General features: G+C 49.9%; 1 protein-coding gene across 4 annotated transcripts in view; it reads left to right on the top strand.

The window, feature by feature from the left end:
* The window catches only part of C5AR1 (complement C5a receptor 1), a 30051-nt gene extending 14177 nt beyond the window's left edge, over positions 1-15874 (top strand). For 3 of the 4 annotated variants that reach the window (XM_032388428.1, XM_032388426.1, XM_032388429.1), the window contains one exon: positions 13559-15874. In XM_032388428.1, the coding sequence (XP_032244319.1) occupies positions 13622-14614 (993 nt within the window). In that variant the 5' untranslated portion in view covers positions 13559-13621 and the 3' untranslated portion in view covers positions 14615-15874. Of the gene's footprint in view, positions 1-3875; positions 4174-13558 lie in introns of those variants that run through there. The other variant, XM_032388425.1, reaches the window with a different exon arrangement.
* Positions 15875-16147: the final 273 nt, after the last annotated feature.

Genomic DNA, 16147 nt, shown 5'->3' with positions numbered 1-16147 from the left:
CGGTTAAGAGGGACTTTTGCTACACACAGTGACAGGGATGAATTTTCAACGTATTATGCTCAGTGAGAGAAGTCAGGCTCAGAAAGCTGCATACTGTATGATTCCATTTATAGGACATTCTGGAAAAGGCAAAACTCTGGTGATGGAGAAGAGCTCAGCGGTTGCCAGGGGTTATGGGTGGGGGAGGGGTTGACTACAGAGAGGCATTTTCTGGGGGTGATAAGACCCTTCTGGGTCTCGTTTGTGGTGGTGGTAACGCACCTCAGGGTTTTTGTCAAGACGTATAGGACTGCACGCCCAAAAGAGTGGGGTGTGTTGTATTAACGTCAAAATAAATGAACACAACTTAAAAAAAAATAGGGGGTGCCTGGGTGGCTCAATTGGTTAAGTGTCTGCCTTTGGCTCAGGTCATGATCCCAGGGTCCTGGAATCGAGTCCCACGTCGGGCTCCCTGCTTGGCGGGGAGTCTGCTTCTCCCTCTGTCCCTCCCCCCTGCTTGTGCTCTCTTTCTCTCTCTGATCTCTCTCTCTCAAATAAATAAAATCTTTAAAAAAAAAAAATCTTAGGATTGACATTTTAGGATCAGAGATGCTCACACTCTTCATATCCATACTGCTTTAGAATTAGAAACTTCTAGAAATTTCAGAGTACTAATTATCACGTAAGCTCCCGTTCTGTGTTGAGTCAGGCCTGGCACTTCTCATCATGACCTGTCTTGGTTATTGTGAAGCGTGTGGTGCGCTTCTTCTTGTTGATGGTGCTGTTTTCCGCCGGCCTTCCAGAGACCCTCTGCCCGACGCTGTGGCCTCCGCTTCCTTCTCCCAGCTCCCCCTGGGGCCTCCTGTCACCGCCTGGTTCCCGGGCTCAGCCAGGGCTGGAAGTTTTCTGGGAGTCAGTCTGGCCAGGGTCAGAAGATCATGTGGGCTCTACCGCTGCTGCCGACGGGCCCACCACATCCTTCCTCAGGGGACCCTGTGGCCACCGCAGAGCAGCCTCAGGGTACAATGGCCAACATGTGTCTGGCTTGGGGCTTCCTGTGGTAGCTGATAGAGTGGTGGCTGGCCACAGCTGCTCCTCTCTGGGGCATGGAGGCTGCAGGCACATGCTTGGCCCAGACAACTTCAGACACTAGGAAATGCAGATGCAAAGTAACGTGGCTCGGGCCCCCTGGGTGGCTCAGTCGGTGAAGCGTCTGCCTTCAGCTCCGGTCATGATCCCAGATCGATTCCCACGTCGGGCTCCCTGCTCAGCGGGGGAGTCTGCTTCTCCCTCTGCCTCTGTCTGCCATTCCCCCTGCTTGTGTGCACTCTCTCTCTCTCTGTCACCTATAGAAAATCTTAGAAGAAAAATAACGTGTGCTTTGTATGCCACCTGGTCATGGTCCCTTTCTGCTCCTTTTCTTTCCATCCTATAAATTTGAAGCCCCTCGGGCCTACTTTAAAAAAACCCTTTGAACTGACATGTAACACCCAGACAGGAAAGTTCAGCAGTCATGAAGGTGCAGCTTAATGAATTGTCAACGTCCCTGTGGAACCGACGACATTCAGATCAAGAAAAAGCACGTTTCCAGTCCCCAGACTCCCTCGGCCCCAGCGCCCCTTATAGTTTCTGCCCCCAAGAGAAACCTCTACCCGGGCTTATGACACCAAAATCTAGTTTTTGTCTGTCCTCAAATTTCTTTCTTTCTTTTTTCTTTAAAGATTTATTTATTTATTTTAGAGGTGGGGAGAGGCAGAGGGAGAGGGAGAATCTCAAGCAGACTCCATGCTGAGTGGGGAGCCCAAGGCGGGGCTCGATCCCACAACCCTGATATCATGACCTGAGCCAAAAATCAAGAGTCAGATGCTAAACTGCCTGAGCCAACCAGGTGCCCCTGTACAAATTCTTTATAGAGTCTAGGTACAAATCCTTTGCTGGAGATACGTAATGTATCTTCTTACACTCTCTGAGTTGTCAGACCTACTACCATTTTTTTTTTTCCCCTCTCAAGGCAAACTGAAAGAATCCCAGCGCTTTATTTTGAAACTGTAGGTCTTTCTAACTACTGGTAAGAACAAATCTCAGCAAGAGCAGGAAAAAAAAAATCTTTTCTCCTTCCTCCATAATTTCAGGAAAGCAGATATGATTCTGCATCATAAAAATGCCCCTATAAATATTACATTTAAGTTGGAAATTACATCAAAATAAGTTAAAAAAAAAATTCTGAGAAGTTCATAACTTCACCAAGGGTCTAAAGCATAGAAAACGTTAAGAACCTGTGATTTGGGGCACCTGGGTGGCTCAGTGGGTTAAGCGGCTGCCTTCCACTCAGGTCATGATCTCAGGGTCCTGGGATTGAGCCCCTCTGGTCACTCTCCCTGCTCAGCAGGGAGTCTGCTTCTCCCTCTGCCTCTGCCTCTCCCCCCAACTCGTGCTCACTCTCTCTTTCAAATAAATAAATAAAATCTTAAAAAAAAAAAAAAGAACCTATAATTTAAGGCAATACACAACTTTGGTCCAAAATCCTAAAAAACATCAAGGGGGTGTGACCTGGCTTCCTGAGCCTCCCTCAGCTCCCGCGCCCCCTTGAGGTCAGAGTGTGTAACAACACCTCCTCCAACCAGCCCCAAACCCTCATAAACCGACCTTCCAAATCCTTGCTCAGTCCATGTAGACCCCACACAGGGCTTCAATTCAGTGCAACTAAAACTTGCTAAACATAGTGCACCCGCGTGTCCGTCCCCAAACACAAATACCACACTTGTAAAAGTATAGCTGAACACACTCCAAACTCCATAAGAGTTTCAGAAGGATGGAGTGGAGACTTGTCACTTAAAGAAAAAAAAATTTTTTTGGTAGGAGTAGTGCATTTCTGCATTGTTCAAATGTTTGCAGTGCTCATGGATTACCTTTGCCATGAAAAGAAAGCTAGATATTTACAAGGTTGAAGGCTGCTGTAGCGAAATGTTATTTGTGGAGGAAAGACCTGGGTGCTATATTCCAGAGCTGCCGAAGAGCGGGGAAAGGGGCTCCTGGGTGCCTCAGTTGGTTAAGCGTCTGCCTTCAGCGCAGGTCATGATCCCAGGGTCCTGGGATTGAGTCCTGCATTGGGCTCCCTGCTCCGCGGGGAATCTGCTTCTCCCTCTCTCTCTGCCCCTCCCCCTGCTTGTATTCTCTCTCTCTCTCTCTCTGTGTCAAATAAATAAATAAAATGTTTAAGAAAAAAGAACATAGGAAAAATGAGCCTGTCTCTGTGCTCATCATCACAACCACACTCATCGAGGTAGGCTCAGAAAGGTTCCCAATGATGTCCATATCCGAATTCCTAGAACCCGTGGCATGACCTCATACAGCAAAAGGGACTTTGCAGTTAAGGATTTTGAAATGGGAGGTTATCCTGGATTATCCAGAGGGATCTTAAATGTAATCACAAGGGTCCTTATATGGGAGAGGCAGATGGGAGTTTGCAACCCACAGTAGGAGAGAAGGAGGTGTGACCACAGAGGCAGAGATTGGAGTGACGGCCACCAACCAAGGAATGCTAGCAGTCACCAGAAGCTAGAAGAAGCAGGAACCGATTCCCTGCTAGCACCTCTGGGGAGTGGGGAGAGCAGCCCTGCTGTCATCTCGATTTTAGACTTCCGTCCTGGGTTGGTTTGCCACCTTCCAAACCCAAGGCAGGAGGATGTAACAGTCCCCAAGTCCTGGGCCACCTCCACAGACCTGCTTGGCCTTTCTGGGCCTCCAAGCAAACTGGCTGGGAGGCTGGGGCTCATCATCCCTGTGCCCCAGAACCCCCAGGGGGAATTTGAGCCAGTTGGACCTCTGAGCTTTTTCTGCAGCTTTTAGAAAGTCCCAAATGGGCAAACTGAGGCCAAGAGAGGGGCTGAGCCTAGAACAGGGCAGGGGGCTCTTTTATCTGGATCGCACCCTTGTCAGGCGAGGGACTTCCTCAGTTTTGCAAGCCCAGCCTCCCTCCTCTGACTGGAAGGAGGTGTTCAGAGCTCTTTGGGTGAGTGGCCCACGGAAGCAGCCCCAGATGGGGTGCCCAGTGTGCAGACCAATGAGAGCCCCAGAGGGGAAAGACTGGTCATTTCCTCCCTGTGATCTGCACCCTCCCTTGGGGCTTAAAAAACACAGTCTGTGGGCAGGAAGGACCTTTGATCAGTGGGGATCCTGGGAGACCTGAACATGGTGAGTTCCCCAGAGGGATCGTGGGCTCGGACACCTTCTCCTTTCCTTGCTGGGTCTCTCTCCCCCTTCCACCTCTCCCCTTTGTACTCTTTCTCCCTTTCCTTCCTCCTCCCTCTCTGTCCTCCATCTCCTCCCTGCTCCCCTGACCCTCATCTCAGACTCTCCGGGGCTGGGATGCAGCTAAGAAGGAAGATTGTCATGGGATTATAGGTGCCTCGATGCCCTAGGCTGGGATCCGAAAGGTCCCCAGGGCAGGAAACCCATGCGTTGGGTCTGATTAGATGACACTCGTCCTCAAGTGGAGGGATCCAGGAGAGAGAGGTCTTTCAGCAGTGGGAACAGCAGGAGCGAAGGCTGGGAGGCTGCAAAGAGCCAGCTTGGAAGAAAGATAGTGATCCACCCGGACTTTCAGATGTTCTGTATTGTAGAGACAGGGAAACCGAGGCCCAGGCAGGAGCAGAGATGGCCCAGGTCCTTCAGGGGTTCGTGGTTGACCCAGCCTGTCTCATGGATTCTGTGGGTGTCAGAGGGAGACTGTCTCCAGGCCCAGGGAGGGCCCCCCTTCCCCACCTCATGCACACCTGTGCCCCCAGGGCTGGGTTCGAGAGAGGCAGGGCTGTGATTTTGTACCTGCCGCGCTAGACGTTCTCGTCTTGCTTCATCTGGGTGAAAGAGGAAATGGAGGACACATTAGCTAACCAGGGAGGGGCCTGACATTGCCTCATCTCACTTTGGAGACCTGACCAGGACCAGCTGGACTTTGAGAAACCAACTATTGGCTTCGCCTTCTTTTCCTTTCCATAAAATGGTCCCAAATACCAAAGGGTATTCAGTGAATAGTCACTCTCCCTTGCCCAGCCCAGCGCCTCGGACTCCTTGCTACGGCCCTCAGAGGCAACTGTAGGGACCAGTGTGTGTTGGATCCTTCCGGAATCAGTCTACAGGTACTCAAGGACAGAGGTGAAGGGAATGAAGTAGGGGGTAGTTTGGCAAGGGGGTCAAATTGAAATAAGCTTCAAATTCTGCTTCTCGTGTGTCACAGGAAGCCTAGAAAAGGACTCATCTTATCTGGGCTTCCTTCTCTTTACCTTGAAGATGGGGATAACAATCCTACAGAATTAGAACCTACATCATAGGCTCATTGAGAGAACTAAATAATACACGGAAAGCTCTTATGGGGCATACAGTTGGTGCTCAATGCACGTGACTTGTCTATCCTTTCTCCCCCCTGCAAATAGAAGTACACTCTACACATTAGCCTGCATCTTGCTTTTTTTTTTTTTCATGACTAATGTAGAGTATCATTAACCAGTATTTATTGAGCGCTTACTGCATGCCAGGCCCTGTGCTATGCTCTTTGCATTTACATCTATGAGGAAGATACTGTTATCATCCCTGCGTATTTCAAGGGAATTCCTTCTTTCTTTTTATCCGCTGTATAATAGTCTACTGGGCTGGTCCATCCACTCTCAATGGCGAATCTTGGTTGTTTCCCATATTTTGCCTTTAAAACCAAAGTTACATCTTTAGCCCAAGTCTGGGTTTCCAGAACTGCAAAGGCTGAGTCCACGGGCAATTTTCCTTTTAACGGATCTTGCCACAAGTTATACCAGCTTATATTTCCCACGTACAGAGAGTGTCCGCCCGCACCCTCACCTGCCCATCAAACTCTTTTTTTTGCCAACCTGCGAGGCAGTTCACTGCATCCTCCAAGGACCTGGAGGCTTGTGTTTTTCGCGGGGTTTAAAAACTGTGCATGTTGTGGGGTCACAGACGCCGTGCAATTCAAGAAAATCAATGGGAGTTGAGATGCCCACCCTCACTCTCATATCCCATTTCTCCGAGGGTGTAACCTCTGTGGCTCCATGTGGTTCTGTGGGTGGATTATTTATTTATTTTATTTATTTATTTTTTTTTTTTAAAGATTTTATTTATTTATTTGAGAGAGAGAGAACGAGAGACAGAGAGCATGAGAGGGAGGAGGGTCAGAGGGAGAAGCAGACTCCCCGCTGAGCAGGGAGCCCGATGCGGGACTCGATCCCGGGACTCCAGGACCATGACCTGAGCCGAAGGCAGTCGCTTAACCAACTGAGCCACCCAGGCGCCCTGTGGGTGGATTATTTAAAGATGTTGTGTGCTTGTAAGAATGGGGAGGGGGATGTTCGGGGCAGGGGGAAGCCCACCTTGCCTCCTGTGTATTTACTGGCTCTGACAGCGTCCCTAAGGGAACCTGTTCTTTCCACTTTAAGGGGGGCATGGTGGGCAGGACTTCCCTTATTGGAAGGATCGGGAGGGATGGAAGGGTCCCCTACTGGAAGCCAGGCGAGGGAGGCTAGGGCCTGGGGCAGAGTTTACGGAGCACCAGCTGCATGACTGTGTCCTCATCATGCCTCTCCTCGGTGCTTTCAAATCCTTCTACTTGGCTTCCTTCTCTCGGCCATGACCCCCCAACGCCCCATCTGTGCTCCCATCTTCAGTGGCCTGGAGCTCCTCCTCAGCTGCTCTCTGGTCCTGCTGCCTCTCCTCTCACCTTCTTTCAGCGACCAGAGGGATCTTTCTAAACTGAAACTAACCTAGCCCCTCTGCAGCTCAAACACCGCCCATGGCTCCCCATGACCCAAGGATAAGATACAAATTCTTGAACATGAACATGGCATGGGTGGATCTTCCAACCTCGTCTTGGCCACCTGCCGGCCACGCTGACCTCCTTTCATTTTCTGGTGGGTAGCACATTCCCTGGCTCTCACCTGTGGCTTTGGCTTTGAACGCATTCTCCCCCCAACCCCCACAGTACCGTAGACCTGGTAGCCACTCAGAGAGGGCTCGAGCTCTCAGAAATTCTCTCCTACCTCTGCCACTTGCTACCTGCGGGGAGGACTCGGGAAGCTCCCTTAAACTCTAAGAGGAGCCTCAGTTTTCCCATCTGTGAAATGGAGGTTGCAATAGGAACAACTCTCAGAGGGTTGTTCGTGGATTCAATGAGCTAATGCAGGCAAAGGGCTGAGAACAGAGCTTGACGAAGGTGATTGCTATTCTTGTAAGTACTGCGTCCTCTCCTTCACCCCGTTCTCTGATCCGTGCATGTCTCCTCAGGGCCACCACCCTGTCACTCACCTCACCTGAACAGTTCCACTCTCCTCTTCTTCCCAGATTCTGCTCTGGAGCTCTTCCTGTCCACAATAGACAAGGGCTCTTAAAATGGGCCCATGACGGGCGCCTGGGTGGCTCAGTTGGTAGAGTGTGCGGCTCTTGATCGCGGGGTCGTGGGTTTGAGCCCCACGTTGGGGGTAGAGGTTACTTAAAAATAAAATCTTGGGGAAAAAAACCTGGGCCTGTGAAGTTAGGAGCAATAGTATTCCACGCTTCTGGTTGTTGGGGACTTAAATACTGTTATTGGTTAATTAATGAACTAACACCTGGGAAGGGCTTAGAACAGTGTCTGGTCCCTTCATAGCCCCAGACCTGCCTTGTCCGATTGGGCAGCCACCAGCCGCGTGTGGTCATTGAAATTTAATTAAACCGCCCAAATTAAAAATGCAGGTCCTCAGACACGTCGGCCACCTTTCCCTCACCCAGCAACCACATGTGGCTGGTGGCCACCACCAAGGACAGGCGCAGAACGCTCTATCGGATGGGGCTGCAGCCCGTCCACACCCCGCACCGGGCTGTGCCCTCCATCAAACACTCAGTCCTCACCACTTGGGGGTTCATTCGTCCCTCCTTGTAGACCGCAGCGAGCCCACGGGCACTGCCAGGTGTGTCAGGGTCCCCCAGCTGATCAACATTAGTGCCGTGAAGAATTCTGCCTAGAATTGTGGAACCACAAATTCTTTTATATTTGCTATACAATGTCTGTTTCTTGGAATGGACAGTGCACTCACTGGTGTGGTTCCTCATACAAGAGGAACAAAAATATATACGGTGAAATGCTTCCTTCCATTGTGCCTGCCCCGCCCCCCCCCCCCCCCGACTGCCCAGCCCCTCCTCCTCCCTCCCTCCCTTCCCCCCGCTCCTGGGGCCAACCACTGGTACAAGCTTCCTCTGTCTGCCTCTAGAACTGCTCTGGAGAGAGAGAGAGAGACAGGTACAGGCTAGAAGTAGAGACAGAGATACACAGGAGGGAAGGAGGGAGAGGGAGAGGAAGAGAGAGAGAGTCTTTTGCAGGTAGCCTGCTTTATGCACCATTTGGTCCTTGCTTTTTCTTATTATTTTTTTAAGATTTTATTTTATTTTATTTTATTTAAAAACTATATATTTTTGTTTTTAAGTAAGCTCTACACCCAAAGTGGAGCTCGGACCCACAACCCCCAAGATCAAGAATTGCACGCTGCACCCACTAAGCCAGCCAGGCGCCCCTGGTCCTTGCTTTCTAGCTGCCCCCCTAGATCTTGGAGCTCCTTCCACATCAGTGCATCAACACCTCATTCTTTCAGATAGTTGCGTAGCGTTCTGTTGTTCTGGATGTGTCATCAGTCATTTAGCCAGTCACCTCGTGCTGGACACTCTGGTTATTTCCCATCTTTGTAGGGATGCTGCAAGGGTGAAACTTTTCAAGCCACTTGCACTGGGAGGATCCTGAAAGTGGCAGCATGTTAGAATCAGCATTTTGTTTTTTTCCTGCCCTCATGAAGTCAGGGAAGGGAAAAGGGCCCCATGAGCTCATGCCAGGAAGGAGCTTTGTCAGCTGATGAGAGGAGGAGGGAGCATGAGAACAGGGTGTGGGGATGGATGCTCCCCTTTGGAGTCTGAGTCACTCGGGCAAAAGCTTCATGTTAGGGGTCCAGGGCAGACACACAATACTGAGCAGACCCTAAGGTGCCTAAGGGGGTGGGGGGGCGGGAAAGGGGGGGTGGTCTAGGGCCTCCTGCTGTGCCTGGCATTAACCCTTTAGTAACTGGAACATGGGGATTGGGGTGGAGGAGTGGAGGGATGGGGGTGGGTGGGTCCCAGAAGAAAATGGGAAGAAGCCAGGGTGCTGGGGGCAGGGGGGGTGGGGGTGGGGGATGGTAGGGGTAAGGCTCCCAGCAGGGGCTATTTACCAATAGAAATATTTCAACAATTTGAACTTTCTCTTTTGAAAAAATTTCACACTTACAGAAAAATTACAAGAATAATACAAAGAACTCCCATATAGTATAGTTTTTACCCAGATTCTCCAAATTTGCTTTATCAGTCAATCGTTTGCCTATCTATCATCAATCTATCGATCTATATATCTATCATCTTTTTTTCTGAACAATTTGAGAGTAAGTGGTAGGCGTCATGCCCTTTGGCCCTTAAATACCTTAGTGTTCACTTCTCAAGACCAATTACCATCACCGACATGAGCAGAGCACAATTATCATTGTTGGGAAATGTAACATTTGGTGCAATATTATTGTCTGGGCTACAGATTGAGCAAACTTGCTCAGTTGTTCGAATACGCCCTTTGCGGCAAATGGGTTTTTCCAGCTCTGGACTCCAGCCCAGCATGTCACATGGCATTTGCTTGTCCTGCCTGTGTGGTCCCCGTTCACGAGGAACAATCCCTCACCCTTCCCTTGGCTTCATGACACTGGCGTGTGGTTTTTTTTTTTTTTAATTAAGTAAAATTCACATAACATATAATTAATTCACCATTTTAAAGTGTACGACGCAGTGGTGTTTGTAGTACATTCGCTCTGTCATGCAGCCCTGAGCTCTGTTTCCAGAACATCATCATCACCCCCAGAAGATACCTACACTGTGGCCCACCTCGTTCCTTTTTATGGCTGAATCCTACTTTATGGCGTGGACCTCCCACACCCTGCTCATCCCCATCTCAGCTGACATTGACACTTTCCCTTTGAATAATGATGTAATCCCTGATATAGGTCCCCCAGCAAGGACCCCAGGGCCACCAGCCTGGCCCGCCTTCTGGCAACATAAAGGGACTGAGAAATAAAGAGTGGTTCAGGGAAAGATCGGAGCTCTTTGATCATCATAACACCAAGAAATAATGGTCATATTGGCTGCCCTTTCTTGTCCCCATACTGAGTGCCAGGCACTCGGCTGGCTGGGGGCCCGAACATTGGTCATCTTATATAATCCACAAGGTGGGTGTTTTCGGTGGGTATGAACCAAAGCCTGCAAATCCAGGTGCGCTAAATGTCCAGCTCTGGAGATTTCTGTAACAGCCATGTCTCTTCCTCTCTGTCTCCTTTCCCTGGGTTGGTGACAAAGTGGCCTTCAGGGATGGGCTAGCTCCAAGGGCCACGGAGCTCACCACCGAAGTTTCTTCCTCCGTCCACAGCCCCTCTTGGAAATGGTCAGGGGCAGCCTGCCCAGGGTTTGCGTGCTAGCCTATATAAGTTTGAATTCCTAACCACATGACCTAGAACAGGCTACTTTACTTTCCTGTGCCTCCGTGTCCTCATCAAGAAAATGGGCACATTAATAGCACCGACTTTTAGGGGGCGTGGCCCGGACCGGAAGAGCTCATGCCATGCCTGGCACACGGTAAGTGCTGTCTAAATCCTGGATGCTTCTGTGCAATCATTCCAGGGGGATTTTCCTGCTGTGTCTGGTGCCTCTGGGGCACGGATTTGCCTATAATGCTTTCTCCAGCTCAACTGCGACTCACAGACACTTTCTTTCTTAGGGGGGCATGGTATTCTCAGCAGCTCAGCTTGGGAAGAAGTGCTCAGGACCCCTCTACTCTTTATTTTGTCTTATTATGGAAAATTTCAAACACACAGAAGTAGAGAGAATGATACTGTGAACCCTAGTGTACCCATGACCCTGCTTCAACAGTTATCTATGTTTTGCTGTTCTTAGTCACCCACGGTCCTCGCCTCCCTTCCTGTCTCCTGTCTCCCAGCGATTTCTTTTGCTGGAGTGTTTTTTTGAAAAAAAAAATTTTTTTTTAAAGATCTTTAAATTTGGGGGGGTGGCATGCCTGGGTGGCTCAGTCATTTAAGCATCGGACTCTTGATTTCGGCTCAGGTCATAATCACAGGGTCGTGAGATCGAGCCCCATGTAGGGCTCCGGGCTGGGTGTGCAGCCTGCTTGGGCTTCTCTCTCTCTCTCTCTGCCCCCCCCCCCCCACCTCCTGCTCACATGCATGCATGCGTGCACACTCTTTCTCTAAAAAAGAAAAAAAAGGCTTAAAAAAAATTTTTTTAAGTGATCTCTACACCCATCGTGGGGCTCAAGCTTACAACCCTGAGATCAAGCGTTGCATGCTGTACCAACTGAGCCAGGCAGCCAGGCACGCTCCATTGCTGGAGTGTTTTAAAGCAAATCCAAGACATCCTATTTTACCGGCTATGTATCTTTATCCTTTTTTAAAAACATAAACACAAAACCACATCATCCTCAACAAAATTAGCACCGATTCCATACTGTTGTCAAATACCCACTCCATTTTTGAGTGTCCCAGATTGTCTCAAAAATGTCTGATTTTGCAGTTGATTCTTCCAATCAGGATCCAAATGAGGTCTCTGTATTACCTTTGCTTGATATGCCCCTAAATCTCTTTTATTTTTATTTTTTTTTAAGATTTTATTTATTTATTTGACACAGAGAGAGATACAGTGAGAGAGGGAACACAAGCAGGGGGAGTGGGAGAGGGAGAAGCAGGCTTCCCGTGGAGCAGGGAGCCCGATGCGGGGCTCGATTCCAGGACCCTGGGATCATGACCCGAGCCGAAAGCAGATGCTCAACGACTGAGCCACCCAGGCGCCCCACTAAATCTCTTTTAATCAAGGACAATTTCCTTTCCTTCTTTTCTTTCTTTTTTTATTTTAACAATGCCATTTATTTGTGGTAATAAATAGACCATTCGTCCTGTAGAGTTTCCTGTGATCTGATTTTGTCCCTGTGGTGTTTTTTTATCATGTTCCTCTCTCCCCTGCTTTTCCTGTGGACTGGTAGTTCTGTTTTGTTTCCTTTTGAGAGAGAGAGTGAGCACACGAGAGTGGGGGGAGGGGCAGAGGGAGAGAGAGAATCCCAAGCAGGCTCCATGCCCAGCACAGAGCCCAACATGGGGCTCAATCCCATGACCCTGGGATCACCACCTGAGCCAAAACCGAGACTCAACCGACTGAGCCACCCAGGTGCACCAAGACTGGTAGTTTTTGATCTAGAACCTTGATTAGACTCACATTTGTTCATTTGCAAGAATTACTCATAGGTGGGGCTGTGTCCTTTCTAAAGCATCACATCACGTAGAACAGAATGTCCGATTGTCTCTCTTCTCTGGATGCTGAGGTTGATTGGCCAGTTTGGGGTATGAGCCCAGCCTGTTTATTGTAAAGTTCCCAGCAGTCTTTCACCCGAGGGTTTTATCAGATGTTGATGGTCACCATCCAGACCCATTATTTCCTGAATTCTGTCATTCCAGCTGCAGGTATTATTCTTAGATTTTTCTCTAAAGGAAGACTTTCCCACATTGACTCTTGCTTTCCCTGAAATGTACCCTGTGCGAAATGGCAGGATAAATGCTTGATTTGTTCCCTTTCTGGAAAAAAAGTGACCAATGGGTTTGCTTGTTTTTATTATCATTTTGAACTCATAAACTTTTATATATTAATGTGTTTCATTCCATAACATCATCATCATCATCATCATCATCATCATCATTATTATATATTCAAATTGGCTCAATTTTGACTAGGGGTCCCTCCCAGGCTCTCGTGTCCTTTTGACGTGTCCCCATCATTCTTTTTGTTTCCCAAGATTTTATTTATTTATTTGAGAGAGAGAGCACAGAGGGAGAGGGAGAGGGAGAAGCGGACTCCCCGCTGAGCAGGGAGCCCGATGCGGGGCTCGATCCCAGGACCCTGGGATCGTGACCTGAGCCGAAGGCAGACGCTTAACGACTGAGCCACCCAGGCGCCCCTGAGTTTCTTTGGTTCCCCCTTCCCCCTCACTTAAATGTTGTGCCCCAGTATGTGAGGCCCTGCTGAGTCACTACCTTCTCTGGGGAGTCACTGCCAGACGGAGCACGGAGCTGCCTCAGGGGGTGGGAGGCAGCAAAAGGGGGTGATGGTGGTGGTGGGTGGCCGTGGGGTAAGTACCCAGTAATATCATCTCAGTTTGTCGATGACATTAAAAATAGCTAAGAAGCAGTGTGTCACGTGTACCGGCCAGTCACAATGGACAGTGACTACAACGTTGCAGCAGGACTGCGTTTTAACCATTTGGTTGCTGGATCATAGGGATGTCCAGGGACTTCGTGGGGAGGCGACAGGGTGGCCCAGAGACTCCACTCTTATAAGTGGTATGACACCCTAGCTGCCTCTCAGTCCTTAACACCCCCATTTTCCTGGGGAGGAACCTGGGGCTTCCAGCCACGGAGCTCCGACGGGCCCCTGGCACCTGTCTGCAGACTCATCCTCCTCTTGCCTCTCTGATTCCACCCAGGCCTCCGTGTATTACAGCACCCTGGAGTACCCTGACTATGGCACTGCCACCCTGGACCCCAACATGTCTGTGGATGAGTCTCCCAGCGCCCCCAAGCTGTCTGTTTCCGACACGATTGCCCTGGTGATCTTCACAATGGTCTTCCTGGTGGGAGTGCCAGGCAACACCCTGGTGGTCTGGGTGACGGGGTACGAGGTCCGGCGGACCATCAATGCCATCTGGTTTCTCAACCTGGCAGTGGCCGATCTCCTGTCCTGCCTGGCGCTGCCCATCTTGTTTGCCTCCATCGTTCAGTACGGCCACTGGCCCTTCGGCAGCGCCGCCTGCCGCATCCTGCCCTCTCTCATCCTGCTCAACATGTATGCCAGCATCTTGCTCCTGGCCGTCATCAGCGCCGACCGCTTTCTGCTGGTGTTTAACCCCATCTGGTGCCAGAACTACCGAGGGGCGTGGGTGGCCTGGGTGGCCTGCGGCGTGGCCTGGGGCGTGGCCCTGCTGCTGACCATCCCCTCCTTCATCTTCCGCCGGGTGCGCACGGAGCACTTTCCCTTCAGGGTGACCTGCGGCGTGGACTACGGCCCCGACGGGTTCCGGGTGGAGAGGGGTGTGGCCATCCTGCGTCTGGTCATGGGCTTCCTGTGGCCGCTGGTGACGCTCAGCATCTGTTACACCTTCCTCCTGATCCGGACCTGGAGCCGCAGCGCTACCCGCTCCACCAAGACGCTCAAGGTGGTGGTGGCGGTGGTGACGAGCTTCTTCGTCTTCTGGCTGCCCTACCAGGTGACGGGGATGATGCTGGCCTTGTTCCCCAGGAACTCGGAAATCTTCACCTCCGTGTTCAGTTTGGACTCCCTGTGGGTGGCCTTCGCTTACATCAACTGCTGTATAAACCCCATCATCTACGTGGTGGCAGCCCAGGGATTCCACAGCCGCTTCCTCAAGTCCCTCCCGGCCACGCTCCGGCAGGTGCTGACCGAGGAGTCTGTGGGCAGGGAGAGCAGGTCCTTCACCCTCTCCACGGTGGACACCCCAGCCGTGAAGAACCATGCGGTGTGAGGGGAGGGTCTTCCGGCCACCATCTGCCCAGTGCTCCCCCTTTCCCACCTGTCCCTTCCCTCTTGGCCTCTCTGACCCCAGCCCTTGGGTGCTGATGTTTGAGTGAACCCTCCTCCATTCCTTTCCATCTTTTCCAGACTGGTCCTCCCTCGCTTTCAGGATGAACGGGTCCCTCTAGGGAGCCTCAACTTTTCTTTCCATCCAAGGGCTTTGGAAAACAAGCAGAAACCAGTATTACCCCGGAGCACCCCCAAAGGGCGCCCTGTCGGTCTGCTGGGTGCAGGGGGAGTCGGTGAATAGAACACATTGGATACAGAGAAAACAGACAAATGGAAACAGTCTAACCTTTAAACAATAGTGATGTATTTATTTGACAGAGAGCTGGGGAAAGGAGCCTCTCAAAAGGTATTCTTGTCAAGGACAAAGCAAAAGTCACTGGCTAAGCTTTTCTAAGTGAGCTGATTTAAAGACAAGCAGAGAGTTAAAGTGTTACTTAATTGGGTTTTGAGAAAATGCATGAGGTAAAAAGATGTTACATGGTTCTGGTGAAAAGCAGGTGTTGAGGAAGGCGTGCTGGGAGGGGTTGGGAAACATTGGTTGGGCACCTGGCGGGGGGGAAGATGGTCACAGGGAAATTTGACTTTTTACTTTGTTACAAACTGCTTTTTTGTGTGCACTTCTCAAAAAAAAAAAAAAGAAAGAAAAACTTTTTTTTTTTTTTTAGAAAGAAACTTTTAATTTTGCTATCACTGTAGATTCACATGCAGTTGTAAGTAATGATACAGAGGGATCTTGTATGCCTTTGATCTGCTTCACTATGGGAACCTCTTGCAAAATGAAGTTATAAGATCACGACTAGGATGTTGACATTGATACACTCGAGGGGCAGGACATTTTCATCACCACTAGGATCCCTGATGATGCCCTTTGTCAGTCACTCTCACGTCCCTCCACCCTCCCAGCCCTGTCCTGGACCCCTGGCAACCATGATTCCACTCTCCAAATTTGCCCTTTCAAGGAATGCTCTATCAATCATGTAACCTTTTGACTTAAAAAAACCCCAAAAACCAAAAAACTAGTCTGAGGGCCCTGGGTGGCTCAGTCGGTTAAGCAGCCGACTTGATTTCGGCTCAGGTCATGATCTCAGGGTCCTGGGATTGAGCCCTGCTTTGGGAGGAGGGGCTGTCTGAACACATCGTGGAGTCTGCCTGAGATTCTCTCTCCCTCCCCCACTGCTCCTCGCCCTGCTCATGCGCGCTCTCTCTTTCTAAAATAAATAAATAAATCTTAAAGAAGAGAAAACTAGTCTGCAGCACTTGAATAATGAAAATTAAAAAGAATAAGCATTGTAATGTTGTGTTATTTATAAATGACTTTAAAACATTTCTGTTTGGTGTTTTGTGTGTGCGTGCTTGTGTGTGGATTGGCTAGAAATATTATACAGACCAGCACCGTCCAACAGAAATATGATGTGAGCCGCGTGGTAGTTTTCAATTTACTAGTTGTCACACTAAAAAATTAAGGAGAACCAGG

Source organism: Phoca vitulina, unplaced genomic scaffold, assembly GCF_004348235.1.
Source record: "Phoca vitulina isolate PV1807 unplaced genomic scaffold, GSC_HSeal_1.0 scaffold52, whole genome shotgun sequence".
Lineage (NCBI taxonomy): Eukaryota > Metazoa > Chordata > Mammalia > Carnivora > Phocidae > Phoca > Phoca vitulina.
Note: the sequence above shows the minus strand (reverse complement) of the source record. Positions and strands in the feature narration are given on the sequence as shown.